Here is a 19,696-nt window from a genome sequence, read left to right as displayed (position 1 = left end):
AATAAATCCTCATGGGTTGCAATAGACAGAAAATTTCACTTGTATTAATATTTTCCACAAGCACTTTCACACTTCTAATGAGCTTTTTCACACTTTCTCACCAAGTTGCCCATGCCTTCAACAGGTCCACGTGGCAGTTAGCAAGCAAATGCACTGCTGTCAGTTCCCTTGGAGGTGGTTCTCCTCCACCACAGTACATGAAAAACTCAGACAAAATACCCTACTTTAGTACACTTACTTTTTCTTCTGACTGAAGTCTAAGACAAAAAATGTTTAACACTAATGGCAAATGATAGTCATTACATTACAGGGTTATTACAAATGATTGAAGTGATTTCACAGCTCTACAATAACTTTATTATTTGAGATATTTTCACAATGCTTTGCACACACATACAAAAGCTCAAAAAGTTTTTTTAGGCATTCACAAATGTTCGATATGTGCCCCTTTAGTGATTCAGCAGACATCAAGCCGATAATCAAGTTCCTCCCACACTCGGCGCAGCATGTCCCCATCAATGAGTTCGAAAGCAACGTTGATGCGAGCTCGCAGTTCTGGCACGTTTCTTGGTAGAGGAGGTTTAAACACTGAATCTTTCACATAATCCCACAGAAAGAAATCGCATGGGGTTAAGTTGGGAGAGCGTGGAGGCCATGACATGAATTGCTGATCATGATCTCCACCACGACCGATCCATCGGTTTTCCAATCTCCTGTTTAAGAAATGCCGAACATCATGATGGAAGTGCGGTGGAGCACCATCCAGTTGAAAGATGAAGTCGGTGCTGTCGGTCTCCAGTTGTGGCATGAGCCAGTTTTCCAGCATGTCCAGATACACGCGTCCTGTAACGTTTTTTTCACAGAAGAAAAAGGGGCCGTAAACTTTAAACCGTGAGATTGCACAAAACACGTTAACTTTTGGTGAATTGCGAATTTGCTGCACGAATGCGTGAGGACTCTCTACCGCCCAGATTCGCACATTGTGTCTGTTCACTTCACCATTAAGAAAAAAATGTTGCTTCATCACTGAAAACAAGTTTCGCACTGAACGCATCCTCTTCCATGAGCTGTTGCAACCGCGCCGAAAATTCAAAGCATTTGACTTTGTCATCGGGTGTCAGGGCTTGTAGCAATTGTAAACGGTAAGGCTTCTGCTTTAGCCTTTTCCGTAAGATTTTCCAAACCATCGGCTATGGTACGTTTAGCTCCCTGCTTGCTTTATTCGTCGACTTGCGCGGGCTATGCATGAAACTTGCCCACACGCGTTCAACCGTTTCTTTGCTCACTGCAGGCCGACCCGTTGATTTCCCCTTACAGAGGCATCCAGAAGCTTTAAACTGCGCATACCATCGCCGAATGGAGTTAGCAGTTGGTGGATCTTTGTTGAACTTCGTCCTGAAGTGTCGTTGCACTGGTATGACTGACTGATGTGAGTGCGTTTCAAGCACGACATACGCTTTCTCGGCTCCTGTCGCCATTTTGTCTCACTGCGCTCTCGAGCGCTCTGGCAGCAGAAACCTGAAGTGCGGCTTCAGCCGAACAAAACTTTATGAGTTTTTTTATGTATCTGTAGTGTGTCGTGACCATATGTCAATGAATGGAGCTACAGTGAATTTATGAAATCGCTTCAATCATTTGTAATAGCCCTGTATAAATAAATACATTAGATAGTTCTCATAACATTACAATAATTAGCACTAAATTTGACTATAGTATGAAAGTTGTGTGCTAAAAAAGTTTAAAATCAAGTGCCCATTACACTTCAAAGCATTACTATAAGTCATAACTCTGAAACTGGTTAAACTTGAAAGATTGGGTCACATGCCATTCTGCTGTTGATCATCTCATTACTTTGTCAACCCATTTCATGAATGGTTTTCTGCAGAAATACCAGACTGTGACTGACATTTTATCTGGAGAAAGTGTACAACACGTGCTGGAAGACTGGCCCCTCCGTACCCTATACATGTGGGGCTTCCAAGGCCACCTGTCCTGTTTCCTCCAGGAATTTTTAAAGGACTGGGATTTTGAGGTGTGAGTGGGTTCGGCTTTGTTGAACACCTTCTTCCAGGGGAACGGGGTACTTCAAGATTCCGTCCTGAGCGTCATCCTCTTTGCTATAGCCGTTAACCCTGTTATGGCCTGTTTCCTCACCTGGCACCTGCAGCTCCCTTTTCATGGATGACTTTGTGATCTATTGCAGTTCTTGATGGACTTGTCTCCTTGAGCAGCATCTTCAGCGATGTCTTGATCATCTTTACTAGTGGAGTATCAACAAGGCCTTTCACTTTTCTACTGACAAAACAGTTTGAATGAATTTCTGGCAGCGCAATCGGTTTCTTCCACCTTCTTTACATCTTGGTCCTGCTGCTGTTCTTTTCACTGAAACTATGAAATTGCCGACACTCATGCTTGATGGAAAACTTTCTTGGTCCTCCTATGTGTCTTACCTGGCCACACACTGTATCCAGTCTCCCAGTGTCCTAGGTGTTCTAAGTTGTGCTTTTTGGGGAGCGGGTTGGACCACTCTCCTTCATTTGTACTGATACCTTGTCCATTCAAAACTTAGACTATGGGTGTTTTGTTTATTCATCTGCATGTCCGCCCATCTTATGTCATCTTAATACAATCCACCATTGTGAAATCCATTTGGTCATTGGTGCCTTTTACACTAGCCTGGTTGAAAATCTCTTTGCAGAAGCTGCCAAACTGCCACAGTCATACTGGCATGATGTTCTCTCAACAGATATGCATGCTGTTTGTGTGCCATGCCTAGCCACCCATCCTACGCCTCCTTTTTTTGATGACTCCCTTGACTGTCAGTATGGGGCATTCCCTCTTCTCTGTTACCTCATGAAGTTTGCTTTCAGTTCCTACTCCAGCAGTTTTACTTCATGCTATCTCCCACGTTCCCAATGGGTGTGAACCCTTCACCACCTTAGCTGCAGGCAGCGGCCTGTGTTCATTCACTAGGAAACTACTGTGGGTCAATCTCTTGCAGTAAGTTTCTTGACATTTGCACGCAACAAAGTGATAGCACCTTCATGCAGAATGATGGCTCTAAGACTGACCAAGGTGTCGCGTGTGCCTTCGTCATTGGCACCAACCATTTTTGGTATTGGCTCACAGAACTTTGCTCAATATTTACAGCGGAGCTCTTTGCCCTCGATCAGGCCACCCAATACATCCAGCAACACTGGCTTTTTAATTGTGTCATGTGCTCCTGTTCTCCCAGTGCCCTTCAGAGCCTCTATATGCAGTCCACCGTCCATCCCTTAATGCAACACATCCAAGAAACCTTCCATTTGCTCACTGTTTAGGGGCCACTGTGAGGCCATCTTTTGGCAGGTGGTGTTATTTTGGCATCACCACTGGTCTTCTCTTCATGGGGACAAGCTCCTGAGAATTAAACCTGTCCCAGCAGCTTGGCCGACCTCATCTTGGCCTACTTGCCGCAAGATTGTTTTAGCTAGGATGAGTATTGGGCATTGTCGATTTAGCCATCACCATTTGTTAAGTGGTGAGTGCCTACACTTTGTGCCCATTGTTGTCAACCTTTGACACCTCACCATTTCTTGACCGAATGCCCTTTTTTTAACCACTTATGTTCTCATATATGTTTGCTGTCTGCATTGTTGGCTGTTTTGGCAAACCAAGCACAGGCTGTCGACTGCATTTTACTTTTTATCTGCCATAACAATGTGGCGAATGACGTTTAATATTTGGTTCAGGACCTCAGCTGTCTCTACTTCGTATTTTGTGGACCTTTCTGCATGAGGAAGCCCTTGTTCTTACTTCGCTTTCCTTCTGTTGGTTGGGCTTAATATATAGTCACTTTTAAGTTCTTGTACTTCTTGATGGTCTAAGCTTATGACATGGGCTCTCGTTAACTTAGTTGTTTTTGTGTCCTAAACCAAACAAAACACAACAAATACCACTGATCTGTGTGTCTGTGCCTCGAGCCATCACCATACATCACAAAGAAATTCAGTGCTGAAAGCTCTGTTCCATAGAGTACGAAGACTTTCAGACAAGGAGAGCCTCACTGAAGAATTACTACATCTACATTTACTGTTCTGGAGGAACAGGTACTGTGGTCATGAGTTTGAATGGTTGATGCAGTCAAATCAAGAACACTTGAAAAACAGGTTGAGACTGAAAGCGAGGAAGAGAAGGCAAAACTCACTTATCTATGTTATGCTGGCCCACCACCAGGAAAGATTGGTAGACTCATATGGGAACATGGTGTTTCACTCCCTTCAACTACTTTTCATCTCACTCTTTGTAAAGTTAAAGACAGTCTTGTCTACAAAAGCAGGATGTGTATCACATTCCATGTGAAGGTGGCATATCTTACATGGGGCAGACTATCAGAACAACCGAGGAGAGATACAAGGGACATCAGCGTCACATCCAACCTAAACAGTCAAGCGAATCAACTGTACCGAGCACTGCATCGAATAAAACCATGAAATGAAATATGATGAGGCCAGTATTATGGTGCAAACACCAAGCTTCTGGAACAGCATTATTGGAGAGTCTATCAAAATAAAGATGTCTGAAAACCTGCACATAACAACTGAACTCGGAACACACAGCACCTGAAGAAGACAGATGGGTTGGTTGTGAAAATATTTTGCAGAAAATGGGAAGAACAACTCAGTGGAACATGTGGAAGCGCACCATTAACCATGGATACCTACTGAGACTGCCAGCAGTAATAATATGATTCACGATTCATATTGAAGTACTATATTATCTGAGAAGGAAGTGCTGCATCTTCTACATAATATATCTGAGTTCTTCCTCTGAAGAAATAAATAAATAAGCAAATAAATTTGTACTAAATCATGCTAACCCCGAATTAATTTCAAACACTGTTTGGGGTGCACATTATCATATAAAACTCAATATTTCGGTGTTCATAATAACCCTTGGACTACTGCTCTTGCAGCTTCCATAGATAATGAAATTGATCCCTGCACTAATTCCCTTCTTCTCATGTAAACATTAATACTAAATGTCTCTTAATTTCCTAATATAAGATAACTGGATAAAATAGCAATGGCATTCGATGGCAGCAATTTTATGTCTCCTGCATGATAAAAACACTTATGGAGGAATAGTATGTCACTGTACAAGCCGAAATAGGAATTATCTGCTTGTGAAAGTGCACCTGTACCAACATCAAGAGGTTTCAATGTATTTTGGGGAAAAAAAAGAGCATACTGCCTGCTGCTCTGTCCTGTTTTTGTGTCCTAGAGAAATTATTTTATTTATAATTTGCTTCATATTGCTCTCTTCTCAACAATCTCCTTCCCTCTACCTACCTCCTTACTATTGCTTACCAGGAAAATCCTCCATCTTCACATTCATACATGTAATTCTCCCCTTTCTTTTATAAGAATTCATGCCATATTTACTGTCTTAAACACCAAATTTGGGAATGGGGTGGTCCCCACAGTGAATAAATCTGAATTAATAACATTACAGTAAACCTGACCACCCTCAGAATTCAGTCTGGGAATGTGCACAAGCTGGCAGCACTGTAAGTCATGGCTGGTTGAGGGATTGGATACAAAATCAGTAGTTATTTCACTTTCTGACATGTCAGTGTTACCATAAAAATTTGCGAAATAGTTCTCAGCTGGCTGTGAAACTTTGTGTTTGGGAGTGTGCCATTGACACAGTAGGTGCTGGCAACTACATGTTTGCTCCCTTTCAGTTGCAAAGAGCTGTTCTCCACAATATCTACTATTATTCTTATTTTTGAAAATATAAATTTATATATTCTTTTTATGCAAGTTTTCAATGGATGAGAATTTGTCAATTGACCAGATGTTGGAAATGCTTCCAATTTGAGCTAGCTTCACTTCTGTTGAAATTTGTACATAAAGTACCTAAGGGGGCCATATAAACTTCTGGCAAATTTGAGCTCAATCTGTTACTTGGTGCAGATATTAGAGCTGTTTCCACAAGGTCCAATTTCTTTGGAACTGGAAGAAAATGAAGTGGAACAAATTGTTGTTCATGACCTAACAGAGCTCCAATCCCGCTACTTGCCATCCTGAGAGAATTTTTTGTGCAGAATACAGAAATAACATAAATGAAGTGAAGAAAGCAGTAGCTATGGCACTGTCTCTTTTTAACCTTGCCCAAAAAAAAAGGGTATTACAACCAATTTTCCCCACATTTTAATGAGGAATAGGTAATGTGTGATTTGAAGTCAAATTTTCAAAGTTTTGTAAATTACATCCAAAGTGGTATGTTACTGTAGGTACTGCAGGTCTACACTTTGTGTGTAAAATACATCCCAAGCAGATAATGGAGAATCCACCATAAACTAACATGTATATTTACATAATTATTATTTATTTATCACAAATGCAATCCACATTTTTGCATGTCATGTGAAACAACACCAAAATAAAAATAACTGTTTCTTAGAGGCTTAAATGCACCCTTTTAAGTGGTTGTAACAATTATAAAGTCAGAGGTGTCACTTTTAAGATAAATGATGTTAAATGTGGGCAACTTTTGGTAATTTTAGAGATTGATATCATAGTGGACTATTTTGTAGGAAAGTTCATCATTAACTGTTTTTTGACAGACAGATAGACAGTGCACTGACAAATGATCATGATTCTAGTGCCATTTACTATCTATCTATTACTTTTTAAAAGAGAGGGAAAATTTTTGGTGACAACATTTTCCAGCAAGTGTGAAGACAGATTGTATCACAAGTATTGCTGTATGCAGCACAAAGAGTTCTGTCAGGATGACAAGTATCAGGATCATAGCTTTATTAGGCCAGGAACAATTGTTTACCAAACTTGAGAAGTTCTGAAGAAAGCGAGCCTAATGTAAATGACTCTAGTACCATGTTACAGATGGAGCTGAAATGTGTTAGAAGTTTATATAGGTCTTTTAGCTGCATACTATACAAATTTCAAGAAAATTGGAGATGGCAGAGCTGGCCGCTGTGGCCGAGTGGTTCTAGGCACTTCAGTCCGGAACCGTGCTGCTGCTACGGTCACAGGTTCGAATCCTGCCTCGGGTGTGGATGTGTGTGATGTCCTTTAGTTAGATTTAAGTAGTTCTATGTCTAGGGGACTGATGACCTCAGATGTTTAGTCTCATAGTGCCTAGAGCCACTTGAACCATTTGAGATGATAGAGCTCAGACCCCCTAGATGACATGGTATGATGACCCCATAGAAAATTTGTGTAATAAACTGAGTGAATACCATGTGATGCTCTTTCAGACAAGTTGTCTGATTTTGACTTTCATGGCTGGATTCATGAAGGACTTAGGCCTAAACTGATCGAAGTGTCACAATAGGTTTTCTAATAGGTCCATGTTTCTGAAGTTATGTAGTGCGGAAGGTTTTCTAATAGATTCGTATTTCTGAAGCTATCTAGTGCGGAAGGGAGCAAGAACTTAATGACTGCAAACAATAGTGCCAGAAACTTTTGACTTGCCAAAAATGTCATGGACCAGTAAGATGATAAACACATTCGATATCGTAACAGACTATTTATATGTGTAGTATTATGTCATAGACAAGTAGAATTTCAGAACTGCCCTGAATATGTAGGAATGTGGTGGTCAGAGTGGACATGTGAAAAAGCTCTGTTAACAGATTACTTGATTTCACACAGAAATGTACTTCATGGAGTATTCAGAGGGAAAATGCAGGTAGGAAGAAGTGTGCATTCAACAATTTAATACATTTTCATTTTCTTAACTATCACAGAGGAATGGTGGCGCCAGTTACTTAGTAATTTTTCTCATGTTGATTGGTCCTCAGCTGATGAAAAATACCTCAACCCATACTATCAAAGATCTTTTGAATCTGCTACCACATACTTAGCGAGGATTCTAAGGAAGCTCACTAAGCAGAGTTTTTTTGCGGGGGGACTGTATAATAGTGTGTTGTTCTGGTTGTCTGAAGCTCTGTTGAAGAAGCAAAGGGAAAAAACTGGTAAAATACTCTGTTGCTCCACTAAGAATTAAACCAACAGCTAAGGTAACTATCACTTCAGAAGACCAACATTACCATTGTTTCATTTCACAGTGAAATAGGATTTGTCATCATCATACGATTTGTCATCATCATACAATGAATAATAAATAGGTCAAATATATGTATACATTAAATATATAGGGATATTTTTATGAGGATGGACAATTGATTATCCTTGATGTTGCTAAAGGAGCCATCCTGGCTTTTTGTCTGAAATGGTTTAGGAAAACAACGGAAAACCTAAATCAGGATGACTGAACTGTGCAAACTCTATCCTCCTGAATATGAGGTCAGTATCTTAGTGACTCCACTGCCTCATTTGGTTGGTCCTTGTGGTTCCTTGAATCATACACAGTTTGTACTATATAACTTACACTGAGTGATTCAAAAAGGAAAAAAAAATGAAATTGTTTATTACAGACAAACTATGGCAGATAGAAACAAATTATTGGATAGAGGAAGGTTCAAGTTTCGACATAGCTGCACTGTTGTGTGTTTGTAGCAACATGGCGACTACACCACAAGAGAAATCATTTTGTGTGTTGAAATTTGCACAAAGTCAATTCATTGCTTAAGTGCAACATGCATTATGCTGTCTATTCAGCAAGAACCTCTGCACAAGAAGATTTATGACTGGCACACAAAATTCTTGAAGTTGATTGCATATGAAAAGAGAAGAAAACTAATCAGCCACACACCTCTGATGAAAATTTTGAGCCTATCTGAGATGAATTCACATGGTGCCCTTAGAAGCCCATAAGATGGGCAGGCCAGGAACTTCAACTTCCTCAAACAACAGAGTAGCATGTTCTAAAACGACCCCTGCATATGAAGCCTTACTAGTTGCAGTTACTGTAGCAGTTGTGTCCTGGTGACTGTAACAGCAGGTACCAATTTTATGCTTCAGTCCTCCACATTATGGCAGAGGACACTTTTTTTGAAGGACTCATATTTTTGGATGACTTGATGTTTCAACTGTTGGGTGAAGTAAACTGCCATAATATAAGAATTTGGAGGTTACAAAAGCCTGCCATCATTGTCGAACATAAGAGACTCATAAAAACTGAATGTGTTTTGTGCCATTTCTGTTAACAAAGTTTATGGGCCTTTCTTTTTTGTAGAAGAAACTGTGACAGGGATGTCATATGTAGGCATGCTGGTTGCTTCCTCAGTTTCACGGTGAGTCTAGTGATTTCATTTTTATGTATGGTGGTGCCCTACCTAACATTCACCTTATTATCGTAACACCACCATATCACAATGTTCAGTTGGAAGAGGTGGACGACAAGGTCTTGTTCATTGCTTTGGACCTCCCAAATCACCAGACACCTCACACCTTACAATTTCTTCCATGGGCATTCTTAAAAGACAGGGTCTTTGTCTCGCCAATGGCAGCCATCCTTCAAGAATTGAGAAATCTAATTCTTGAAGCTGTCGATTCAGTAAAAAGGGACCCGTCGATTCATGTGTGGAATGAAATTGACAATGATTTTGATGTTTCTTGAGCGACACATGGTGGTCATATTGAATGTATGGTATAGTTTCTGTGGAAACATAACTCTTTGAACCTCCCTATATTAAGTAACATGCACAAACTGTTTATATGTTTCATAGTTTGTTTGTAATACACAGTTGAAATCTGTTCTTTCTTTTTGAATCATCCTGTATTATAAAACAGAGTTTTTCACTGCATCCACACTATGGACTAAGCTGTCAAGATGGTACTGTAGTAATACATTGTATGATGGTACTGTAGTAATTACTCTCATTAGGATGGTGGGTAGATTGCAGAGTGAAAGATGAGAAAATTTGTAATAGCTGTGTGGGAATAGCTTCCTTTATTCAAAACGTAAAGTTTACCCACCTTTTGTCACATTTTAAGTGAGAATTATGCAGCTCATTTCATCAAGATGCCAAGGAAGACAAATATTTCCCACAATATTGCAAAGTTTCAGCTACACTAATTATACAAATAATTTGTTTGCATAGCTAGTCTCCTGCTTAAGGTGGTCTGGACCTCTTTTGCTACTAGAGAGACTGTTGGCTGGCATTCAAAGACACAGTGTGGTTGGGCAAAAAGAGAGAAAGGACAGCAAACACCCCAATTGACTTTTATTCACATATAAGTAGTTATGGTCAGGGGCTAAAGCCAAACCATAGTTAGGAATAATGTTCAGGTGTATTGATGCCAACCTAAATCATAAATTTAAGTGCAGGAGTGTTATTTGCTTGGTTCTACTTTGCCCAGCTATTATAATAGTTTTGTCTGAAGCACAGTGGATATTGGAGAGTTCATTCACCCGAAGAGGTTTGCATTGTTAGACAAAGTGACCTTGAACAGTGGACTTTACATAACACTTTGTGTTCTTCAGCGCTAAACCACTTGCAAGTGCAGCACAGGACAGCTCGAGAAGAAGACAACTTTTCCTGTACAAACTGCTGCAGGCTACAGTGTTACCACCTTTTACAGATAACTGGTCTTAGAATTGTGAGTGTGATCAAGTTTTCTGTGAAATCAGTCAGCTCAGACTAACTAGGGGACCCTCCATACTGTAAATCATGGATTTTGATGCACTTCAAATATGTTGTAGAGGCACTTACCCAGAGTACCTGGCTATCCAGTTTATTAGCGACGGCCCTTAGTTTTTGAGAAAATCGATGTTGAAGTTCATTGCGTACTTTGTATACCCATAATATTACATATATTCCGAGTAAGTCAGTGTAGCGCAGCGGTAAAGGTTCATGGCTACCATGTTCGAATCTTGCTCGTGTACTTTTTTTTCCAAAATCAACCGAATTTTTCAATTTTATTTCAAAATCAACAAACAGTGTAAGGTGTGCGACATTATAAAGATATATTCAGTTATTAATTTTTTCAAATATTCATTCCATTTGTGGTTCGCAGTAGGAGTTCCAACTGTTCGTACAACGGTCGCTTCTTGCGTTACCTGAAATCGATCTCCGCCCATTGTCGTCCCCTCTCCCGTGAATACCGTTAGCCATAACAGGGACCTCAGCTCCTAGTTCCGGCCAATGAGGATGGTAGTTGCTTTCCTTTATGTTCGCATCTAACTACAGTGTCAGTTGCTCGCAAAGCGTCTCAAGTTCCGTGTGTTAGAAAAATTCTGTGAAATGGAAGAACCAAGTGTTTCTGGAGTAGTGCAGCCAGAAGAAGATCCACAAGTAGAAGAGTTGAATGAAGAATCAAAAGGTGAAATCACAAATGCCATTAAATATGCCAAAAATCTACTCCGCGATTTGAATCTCGTAACGAATACACCGCCTAACATGATCTCTGCCAATTCCATTGCAATTGGCGATGAGATATGTATTGCAATACAGGATCTCTTGGCCGAAAGACAGATCATTATTGATGATGAATTGATAGATTTCAACGAAGAAGATGAATTAGGAGAATATGATGCAGTAAGTTTTACTTTTTTATGAATATTTTTGCTTTCGGACGAATGACAATAAAAATAAAACTCTTCACTTTGCAGTGTAGGGGGATAGAGGAAGATGGTAATTACTTTCCCGAAGAGTACGCATCAGAACTGACAGATTGTGTGCCTCTGTCCTACAAGGAAAAAGCAGTTGCTCTTGCTGCAGCTCATCCTAAGTGGAGCTTGAAAAGTCTGCAATTTCATGGAGTTTCTTGATTGAAACATAAGTCGATACTACAGTGAAACCTCTATATAATGTTTTTCAAGGGACCACAAATTCTGAACACTGTATAGAGGAAAACACTATAAAGAGGAAGGCTTCCAAATAATAATTATAGGGCATTACTGAAGATCAGGATATCACTAATTACCTTTGACAAATGGTGCCATAGACGATGTTTTAAATTTTCACAACATATGATATTCATTGCAAATGATCAATGTATCAACTGATTAGTTTTCTTTAATTAAAACATGGGGCTCAGTAGGTGGATGGGTGAAAGTAAATGGATCAGTTTGTACAGTAAAAAGTTATAACAGATTCTTAAGATTGACGTCATTCTCCAAAGCTGACAGGTGGTATCCCATTCTTCAGTTGACCCAATTATAGAATATGAGCCAAATTTTGTTTATGATATACTGAACATATTACATAAAAACACAGTAAATGGGACAGATTAAAAAAGAATTAGTTACAAAAAATTACTTCAATAATTAAATTATCAAATTGAACTTAAATTCGCACAAAACTCTAGGAACCTAAGCAATCTGAAAATAACATACCTATGATTTTTTAAAAATATTCAAGCAGGCTTGCTTGTTTTCTGTTTCTCCTAGACTCTATGGCAATCATTTCTTGCTCCAAATGAGCAAGTTGAACTACTGTTCTGTCCTCAAGTCTGTGGGCCATCATGTACCTCCTGAATGTTTCAAATGCTTCATCTGCCTTAGTATATGAGGGCACAGGGTCATCTTCCTTGTCACTGTCACTTTCACTACCACTATTACTCTCCAAGCTTCTCTCTGCAGTCAGCTCCTCAATACTTTGTACTCCTGTGGTTGCCTCGTTGTCATCCACAGCCACGAATTCCTCAAAAGTGACAGAAACACAGCCTATTAATTGGTGAAACTCTTGCAAATCACTTGCAACTTCTTCCACAGGAGCTGCCATCTCATTCTCACAGAATCCCGCTTTTGTGAAACAGTTTTTAATAGTTTCAGCACTTACTTCCCTCCACGAGTACATAATTAAATTTATTGCCTGTAAAATGTTCAGTTTCAGTTGTGAGCTTTGCTGGCTTCCCGGTTTTCTTTGGTCCATCAAATTCAAGGCCTTTTTTACAAGGGCTGTCCTATATTTAACCTTAAGGGCGTGTATTATGCCCAAGTCCAAAGGTTGCAGACGGCTGGTGCAGTTGGGTGGCAGGAAAATTACTTTAAAATTTCTCAGAAAGGGTACGTCTGGTGGATGTGCCGCACATCTATCCACAAACAGCAGCACTTTTCTTGCAGCACTCCCCATTTTGGCGTCAAATTCTCTTAGAAAACGTAAAAATATTTCACTCGTCATCCATGCCTTGGCATTGTTAGTATATTTGCACGGAAACGTGGAAATGTTTTTGAAGTACCTCGGATTTTTTGGCTTCCCGCTAACCAAAGGTTTCAGTTTTTCACTGCCATCAGCGTTTGTACACAACAAAACGGTAAGACGTTCCTTGCTCTTCTTACCACCATGGCAATTTTCCCCACGAAAAGTAAATGTCTTATCCGGCATTAAATTGAAAAACATGCTGGTTTTGTCAGCGTTATAAATGTCATGCAGTTTGTAGCCCTGTATCAGATTAGGGAGAGTCTGTATCCACTGAGCTACAGTTGGTTTGTCCACACTTTTACTTTCTCCACATTCCGATTTGTAAACAACACCATGATGCTGTCGAAATTTATCAATCCATCCATTGGACACCTTAAAATTGTCCATTCCTAACTGAAGTGATATTTGAAGCGCCTTCTCCTTCAAAATAGTTCTGTTTATAGGAATGTTTGCAGCACATGCTTGCTGAAACCACGTTAATAAAACTTTCTCCATTTCGTCGTAAGTCGATTGTTTTAAACGCATACGTTTCGAATTTCCACAATTCTCAAACCCTTCCATTATCGACGATCTGTTTTTCATAATAGTGTGAGTGTTGAAGGGGCCAGTCCCAATTGCTTCGCTAGCTCCACGCGACTCACGCCAGGAGATGCCTCCACTTTTTTAATAATAGAAACCTTCTCTTCCAGAGAAATATTCTTCCGCTTTTCACCCATGTCCACTGAAGAAAGCTTTAAAAAAACGTTATCTCAAAGACACACAGTTACTAGGCACACGAACTGTTTGCTGCTATGTACATTATATATTTGTGGGGAGGGTGAACCGATTCAACTTTATATGATCATCTATCCACTGATTTAAGGAAAGCGAGCACCTGCAACCTAAAAGTGGTTCCACCAAAGTGCACGCCTTATTGCCAGCCCTGTGATGTTTATTTTTACCCACAGGTGAAATATTCACGAAAATTATTCAGAATGCTCCCGACTTGATGAAAGACAATAGAGAGATTGCTTCTAGGGAAGATTACATAAAATTAAATTCACTAATTTTACATCAATTCAGCGCACCTAATTTTGGAAGCATGATTAGATACGCATGGTTCGCATCGAAACTAGTGGACGAAAGAGAAATCTTTTTGAATACAAAAGAATTGCATTTCCTGGTATCGCTCATGAAGTAACCTTGCACCTGCAAGATGGTTGCTTTCATAAAATACACGTGGTGCTGCGAAAATTTGTGCTTCAGTTGTTTCTATGGTAAGTATTACCCACAATATTGTTCTCGCACATCAAGCAATGTGGATGATGAAAAATAAGATTTTGTAATATTGTATGACAGAAGAAATCAGTAACTAAATATATCTTCATAATTTCGCACACCTTACACTGTTTGTTGATATTCTTTGAAATAAAATTGAAAAAATCGGTCGATTTTGGAAAAAAAAGAAAAAAAAAATGTACACCAGCAGGATTTGAACATGGTACCTCCAGCGCGGTAGCTGTAAACCTTTACCGCTGCGCTACACTGTCTTGCCCAGAATATATGAAATGTTACAGGTGTACAAAGTGTGCAATGAACTTCAAAATTGATTTTCTCAAAAACCAAGGCCCATCGCTAAAATACCGGATAGCCAGGTACCCAGGGTAAGTGCTCCTACAACATATTTGAAGCGCATCAAGATCTGTGATTTACAATATGGAAGGTCCCCTTGTAAGTCAATGAGGTGGGTGTCTGTTGGTCAGGTTTACCTTAGATTGTATATCTCACTTTCCCAGTGAGGAACTATGGGTAAAAAAACAGGATCAATGATTAGTAATAATTTGGTTAGATATGCACAATAAATTGAACAGGTATCTTCTTAAACTGAAACATAGCTCAGAAATGAATGTCAGCAATTTTAAACTTCCTATTCTTTCTATTTCTGTCCATTTTTGTAAATCTAGCTCTAGATATTCCTTTTGTGGTGGACCCCCTTTTACCAACATAGCAAAAATATATCTTAATTTATTTCCAGTGTTTACCTTGAAATTTCCATACCAATGATGCTTATATCACTTTTCCTTTTGCAGCTACTGAAACCCTCAGAGAGGGACAAAAAAGAGGCTCAGTACCTGTTTTCCTCCAGTGCAGTATCAGTAATACTGAACTTAGCACAGAAAAATAATTTGAGGAAACTGCTCTGTATTGGGTCACCACGGGTACATGAGTACGTAAACAGTTCTGATTACCGGAACATGCACAGTCTGCTTCTTGACATAGACACTAGATACGTAAGTATTTCAGCATAAGGAAAAATACTTGATTTTCATTCTCACATAGAACTTGTCATCTGAGCTTAAAAGTTTGTGTTGTGTGATAAATAAATGGCTGGTTATATAATACTAGCTGAGAAACCTGGCTTTGCCCAGGGGTCTGTTTCTATCTGTCAACGAGACTTCGCATGCTTGGAATTTATTTTTACAAAGCTTCTTTCTGTACACCATTTGAAATAGTATGGTTGGGGACATGGATGAAGAGTTCGTGTGCTTCAGTAATGTGGGAGAAAGCCATGTAGAACTGGCCATGCAAAAAGGAACTGATACACAGGTCCACACCCGCAACATGCAGCATCTGTCCATGTGCTTTATTTGTGGTCTTAATATAGCGTAAGCTCCCCAGGAATTGTAAACATTTAAGTAAAATGGTAAATTGTTAGGAATGAACAGGAGTCGGGGTATAAACATCTATCACCTACCCCACTTCCCATCAAAATTTGTATGATGTTACTTTGAAGATAAGTAACTTTAAGCCTGTGTGAATCAAGGGGAGATAATGCATGACACTCTTGATCAAATTATGTTACTCCTCACTTGTGGAAGGAGTTTCCAAAGACCGAGTTAAAGCTTGATGTTCTCGAGCCACAATAACCCTCACTTCATGATCTTTGGGTTCTTGAGACAGTACAGTCCTCACAGTCTTTTAGCCGTTCTGGTTTGTGAAGGAAAACTCGACAATTTTCTGGGCATTTTTATTTGTAAACAAACCAAAATTAAAACGTAATGAAAAGGCACCAAAATCATAAAGCAGACTTAATAAATTCATTTTTCCTTGCAAAGAATGTAAATAAAACCTATTGAAAGAAGCAAAGCAATGGTATTCAGTTTTTAATACACAAAATGAAATCCGTGCATCCAAATACATTCGTTCTTATTTTCATAAAGACAAGATTGTGGGACTTAATTCTGTTGCTGACTCGAACTTCTGAAAATACAAGTCAATGAATTAAAAAAAGGAAGAAACTGATAACACCATTTATTGTTTCTTTGGTGTATTACAGAACTAACAGCACTGTCTGTTAGTTATTTGGTGTAGTATGCCATGGTGATTAAATATCTGAACTACTAAACTGAGCAGATGATTTTAGATAAAAGTTTGATTAACGGTATCTTTTTTCCATGATATCATTTTTGATGAGATAAGAGGCTTCCATGTAGCCATGAGCTATGCTCACGTTGCCTGTGAAAATCTTATGAGATTTTGTCAGAGATTAGCATGTGAAGAATAGAATCTTCATACATTTGATTGTAAGGTATTACATTATTTTAAAATGTATCGTGGGCATTAAATGTTTATTTTATTAATAGTTTATTTTTGAATTTCAGCATAGCTTTCACAGTCGAGATAAATTCTGCTGGTACAATTCATTTAACAACTACTTCTTTGACTCCTCTTGCTTGGAAGAAGTACTGAAGCCTTTCTTACTAACGGACGCCAATGATGGCATTTTATTGGTACTTGACCCACCTTTTGGTGGCAGAATGGAGCCTTTGGCATACTCTATCAATGAGATGCGCAAACTGCATCAGGAAGTTAATGAGCACCTGCAAAACCCTACGTTTAAAGGTAAGTTTCATTCCTTTTGATTTGTCTTGTTGTTTCAAAGGCACTTTATTATAGGTTATTAAGTTATGATATAACATATTTTTTTCTGTTTGTAGATATATATCCTCCAATTCATTATGTACTTCAAAGTGCTTATGCAGTATATTTCAACCATTATGTGAAGCAAAGAAACAGAAAATAGGAATGTGGGTGAAATGGGGAACCTCAGTCCATTTCACAATGATTTTTAGTGTCAGCTCACTGTTAATTAAAATATTTAGATACTGAACTGATATTTGGAAGAGATAGATTGCTACTCACCATATAGTGGAGATCTAGAGTCGCAGACAGGCATAACTAAAAGACTGTTAGACAAGTAAGCTTTCAGGCAGAAAGCCTTCTACTGATGTAGACAAAACACACACACACACACACACACACACACACACACACACACACACAGTGACAATTATTGAACTATGTGAAAAAACAGCAAATTAGAAATTAGTTACGAAGTACGGTGTACACACACTTACAGATATTCAGATTTAGGTTATGACATGTCTGCCCTCATTGATGATGATGTGGCGCAGACGAATAGCAAAATTCTGCATGGCCTACTGAAGTGTCGGAACATCAATGCTGTCGATGACTTCCTGAATAACTGTTTTCAGCTCGGCAAGGGTTTTGGCACTATTCCTGTACATCTTGTCTTTAATACAGCCCCCCAAAAAGGAGTCGCATGTGTTCAGATCCGGAGAATATGGCAACCTGTCGTGCCCCATGGCAGTGGCCTCTGGGTACCTCAGAGCCAGAACGTGTTCCCCAAAGTGCTCCTCCAGGACATCAAATGTACTCCTACGATGGTGGGGTCGAGCTCCGTCTTGCATGAACCACATCTTTTCAAAATAAGGATCACTTTGGGTAATGGGGGTGAAATCATCTTCCAAAACCTTCATGTACTATTTGGTAGTCACCCTGCCATCAAGGAATATTGCACCAATTATTCTGTCATAACTTCTGACGATTTTATTTCAAATAGTTCAATAATTGTCACACATAACTCCCACAAAAATGACCACTGCCTGGTTGCCGAGGCCATACCTCTGTCTGGCCTTGGGTTGTGTGTGGGAATTGTGTTTTTTCATGAATGTGTGTGTGTGTGTGTGTGTGTGTGTGTGTGTGTGTGTGTGTGTGTGTGTGTTTTGTGTGCTTCAGAAGAAGGCCTTTTTGCCAAGAGCTTATTTGTTTATTAGTCTTTTTGTCGTGCCTCTCTGCAACTCAACATTTCCACCATATGGTGAGTAGCAATGTATCCTTTTCATTAATTTAAAACTGAAGACTATGTGAAGAAATATGAGGGGTGTTTGAAAAGTCCGTGTCAAGTCCGAGAGACGGCACCACCGGCACATATCGAGCTCATGTTCAGTTAGTTGCATCTTTGGAAAGAATGCACACCAAGTTTCAGGTATATTGGTCTTGTTTGGCATTCGTGTGAATCAAGAAAGTCGAGTGATTGTCAAAAAATGGACAAAAAGAATTTCATGTGGTGATTAAACATTACTTTATGAAAGGCAAACGCCTCAGGAGACTAAAGAGAAGCTTGATAAACATTATGGTGACTCTGTACCTTCAATTAGAATAGTTTATAAGTGGTATATTTTCGGAGTGGCCATATGGGCAAAAGTGATGCTGAACGTTCTGGCCACCCTGTGGAGGTTAAGACTCCAGAAATCATTGATAAAATCCATGATATGGTGATGGGTGATAGAAGAGTTAAGGTGTGTGAAATTGCTAGTGCTGTGGGCATCTCGAATGAATGGGCACATAATATTTTGCATAAACCTTTGGACATGAGAAAGCTATCTGCAAGATGGGTTCTGCGATTGCTCATGCTTGACCAAAAACGGAATTGTGTGAAGTGTTGCAAGGGTGGTTTGCAGCTGTTCAGGAAGAATCTGCAGGACTTTAAGCATTGTTTTGTAACTGTGGATGAAACATGGATACATTACTATATTCCTGAGACCAAACAACAATCTAAACAATGGGTTACCAAGGAAGAATCTGCACCAAAAAAGGCGAAGACCATTCCTTTGGCCGGAAAGGTTATGGCGACTGTCTTTTGGGTTCACAATGGATAATCCTCATTGACTATCTGGAAAAGGGTAAAACTATTACAAGTGCATATTATTCATCATTATTGGACTGTTTGAAAAATGAGCTGCAAGAAAAACACCTGCGATTGGAACGCAAAAAAAGTCCTTTTCCATCACAACAATGCACCAGCACACACCTCAGCAGTTGTGGTCACAAAATTAATGGAAATAGGATTCCAACTTGTTTCACATCCCCCTATTCTCCAGACTTGGCTCCCTCAGACTACTACTTGTTCCCCAATTTGAAGAAATGGCTGGCGGGACAAAGATTTTATTCAAACATGGAGGTGATTGCAGTAAATAATAGCTATTTTGCAGACTTGGACAATTCCTATTATTTGGAAGGGATCAACACATCAGAACAGCGTTGGATGAAGTATATAAGTCTAAAAGGAGACTATGTCGAAAAATAAAAAAAGGTTTACCCCAAACACGTAAGTAGTTTTTATTTTTGCACAGATTTTTCAAATGACCCTCGTAGCGATTTTATCTAAAAAGTACCTGACCATCATCCAGGAGAAATACATTACATACTGGAAGGTATGGGGATCTCAGTTCCATTCAAAGTAGACCTCTGCTGTCACCAAGGCTTTGCAAATAGGGAGCTCAGAAAAATCTG

General features: G+C 39.4%; 1 protein-coding gene across 1 annotated transcript in view; it reads left to right on the top strand.

Moving 5' to 3' along the window:
- Positions 1 to 19,696, top strand: part of LOC126175949 (rRNA N6-adenosine-methyltransferase ZCCHC4) — an 85,383-nt gene that overhangs the window by 26,806 nt on the left and 38,881 nt on the right. The window contains exons 4-5 of the mRNA XM_049923027.1: positions 15,130 to 15,330; positions 16,702 to 16,942. Of these exons, the coding sequence (XP_049778984.1) occupies positions 15,130 to 15,330; positions 16,702 to 16,942 (442 nt within the window). The remainder of the gene's footprint in view (positions 1 to 15,129; positions 15,331 to 16,701; positions 16,943 to 19,696) is intronic.

Source organism: Schistocerca cancellata, chromosome 3 (assembly GCF_023864275.1).
Source record: "Schistocerca cancellata isolate TAMUIC-IGC-003103 chromosome 3, iqSchCanc2.1, whole genome shotgun sequence".
In the NCBI taxonomy this organism is placed as follows: Eukaryota; Metazoa; Arthropoda; class Insecta; order Orthoptera; family Acrididae; genus Schistocerca; species Schistocerca cancellata.
This window is presented reverse-complemented; position numbering and strand designations above follow the sequence as displayed.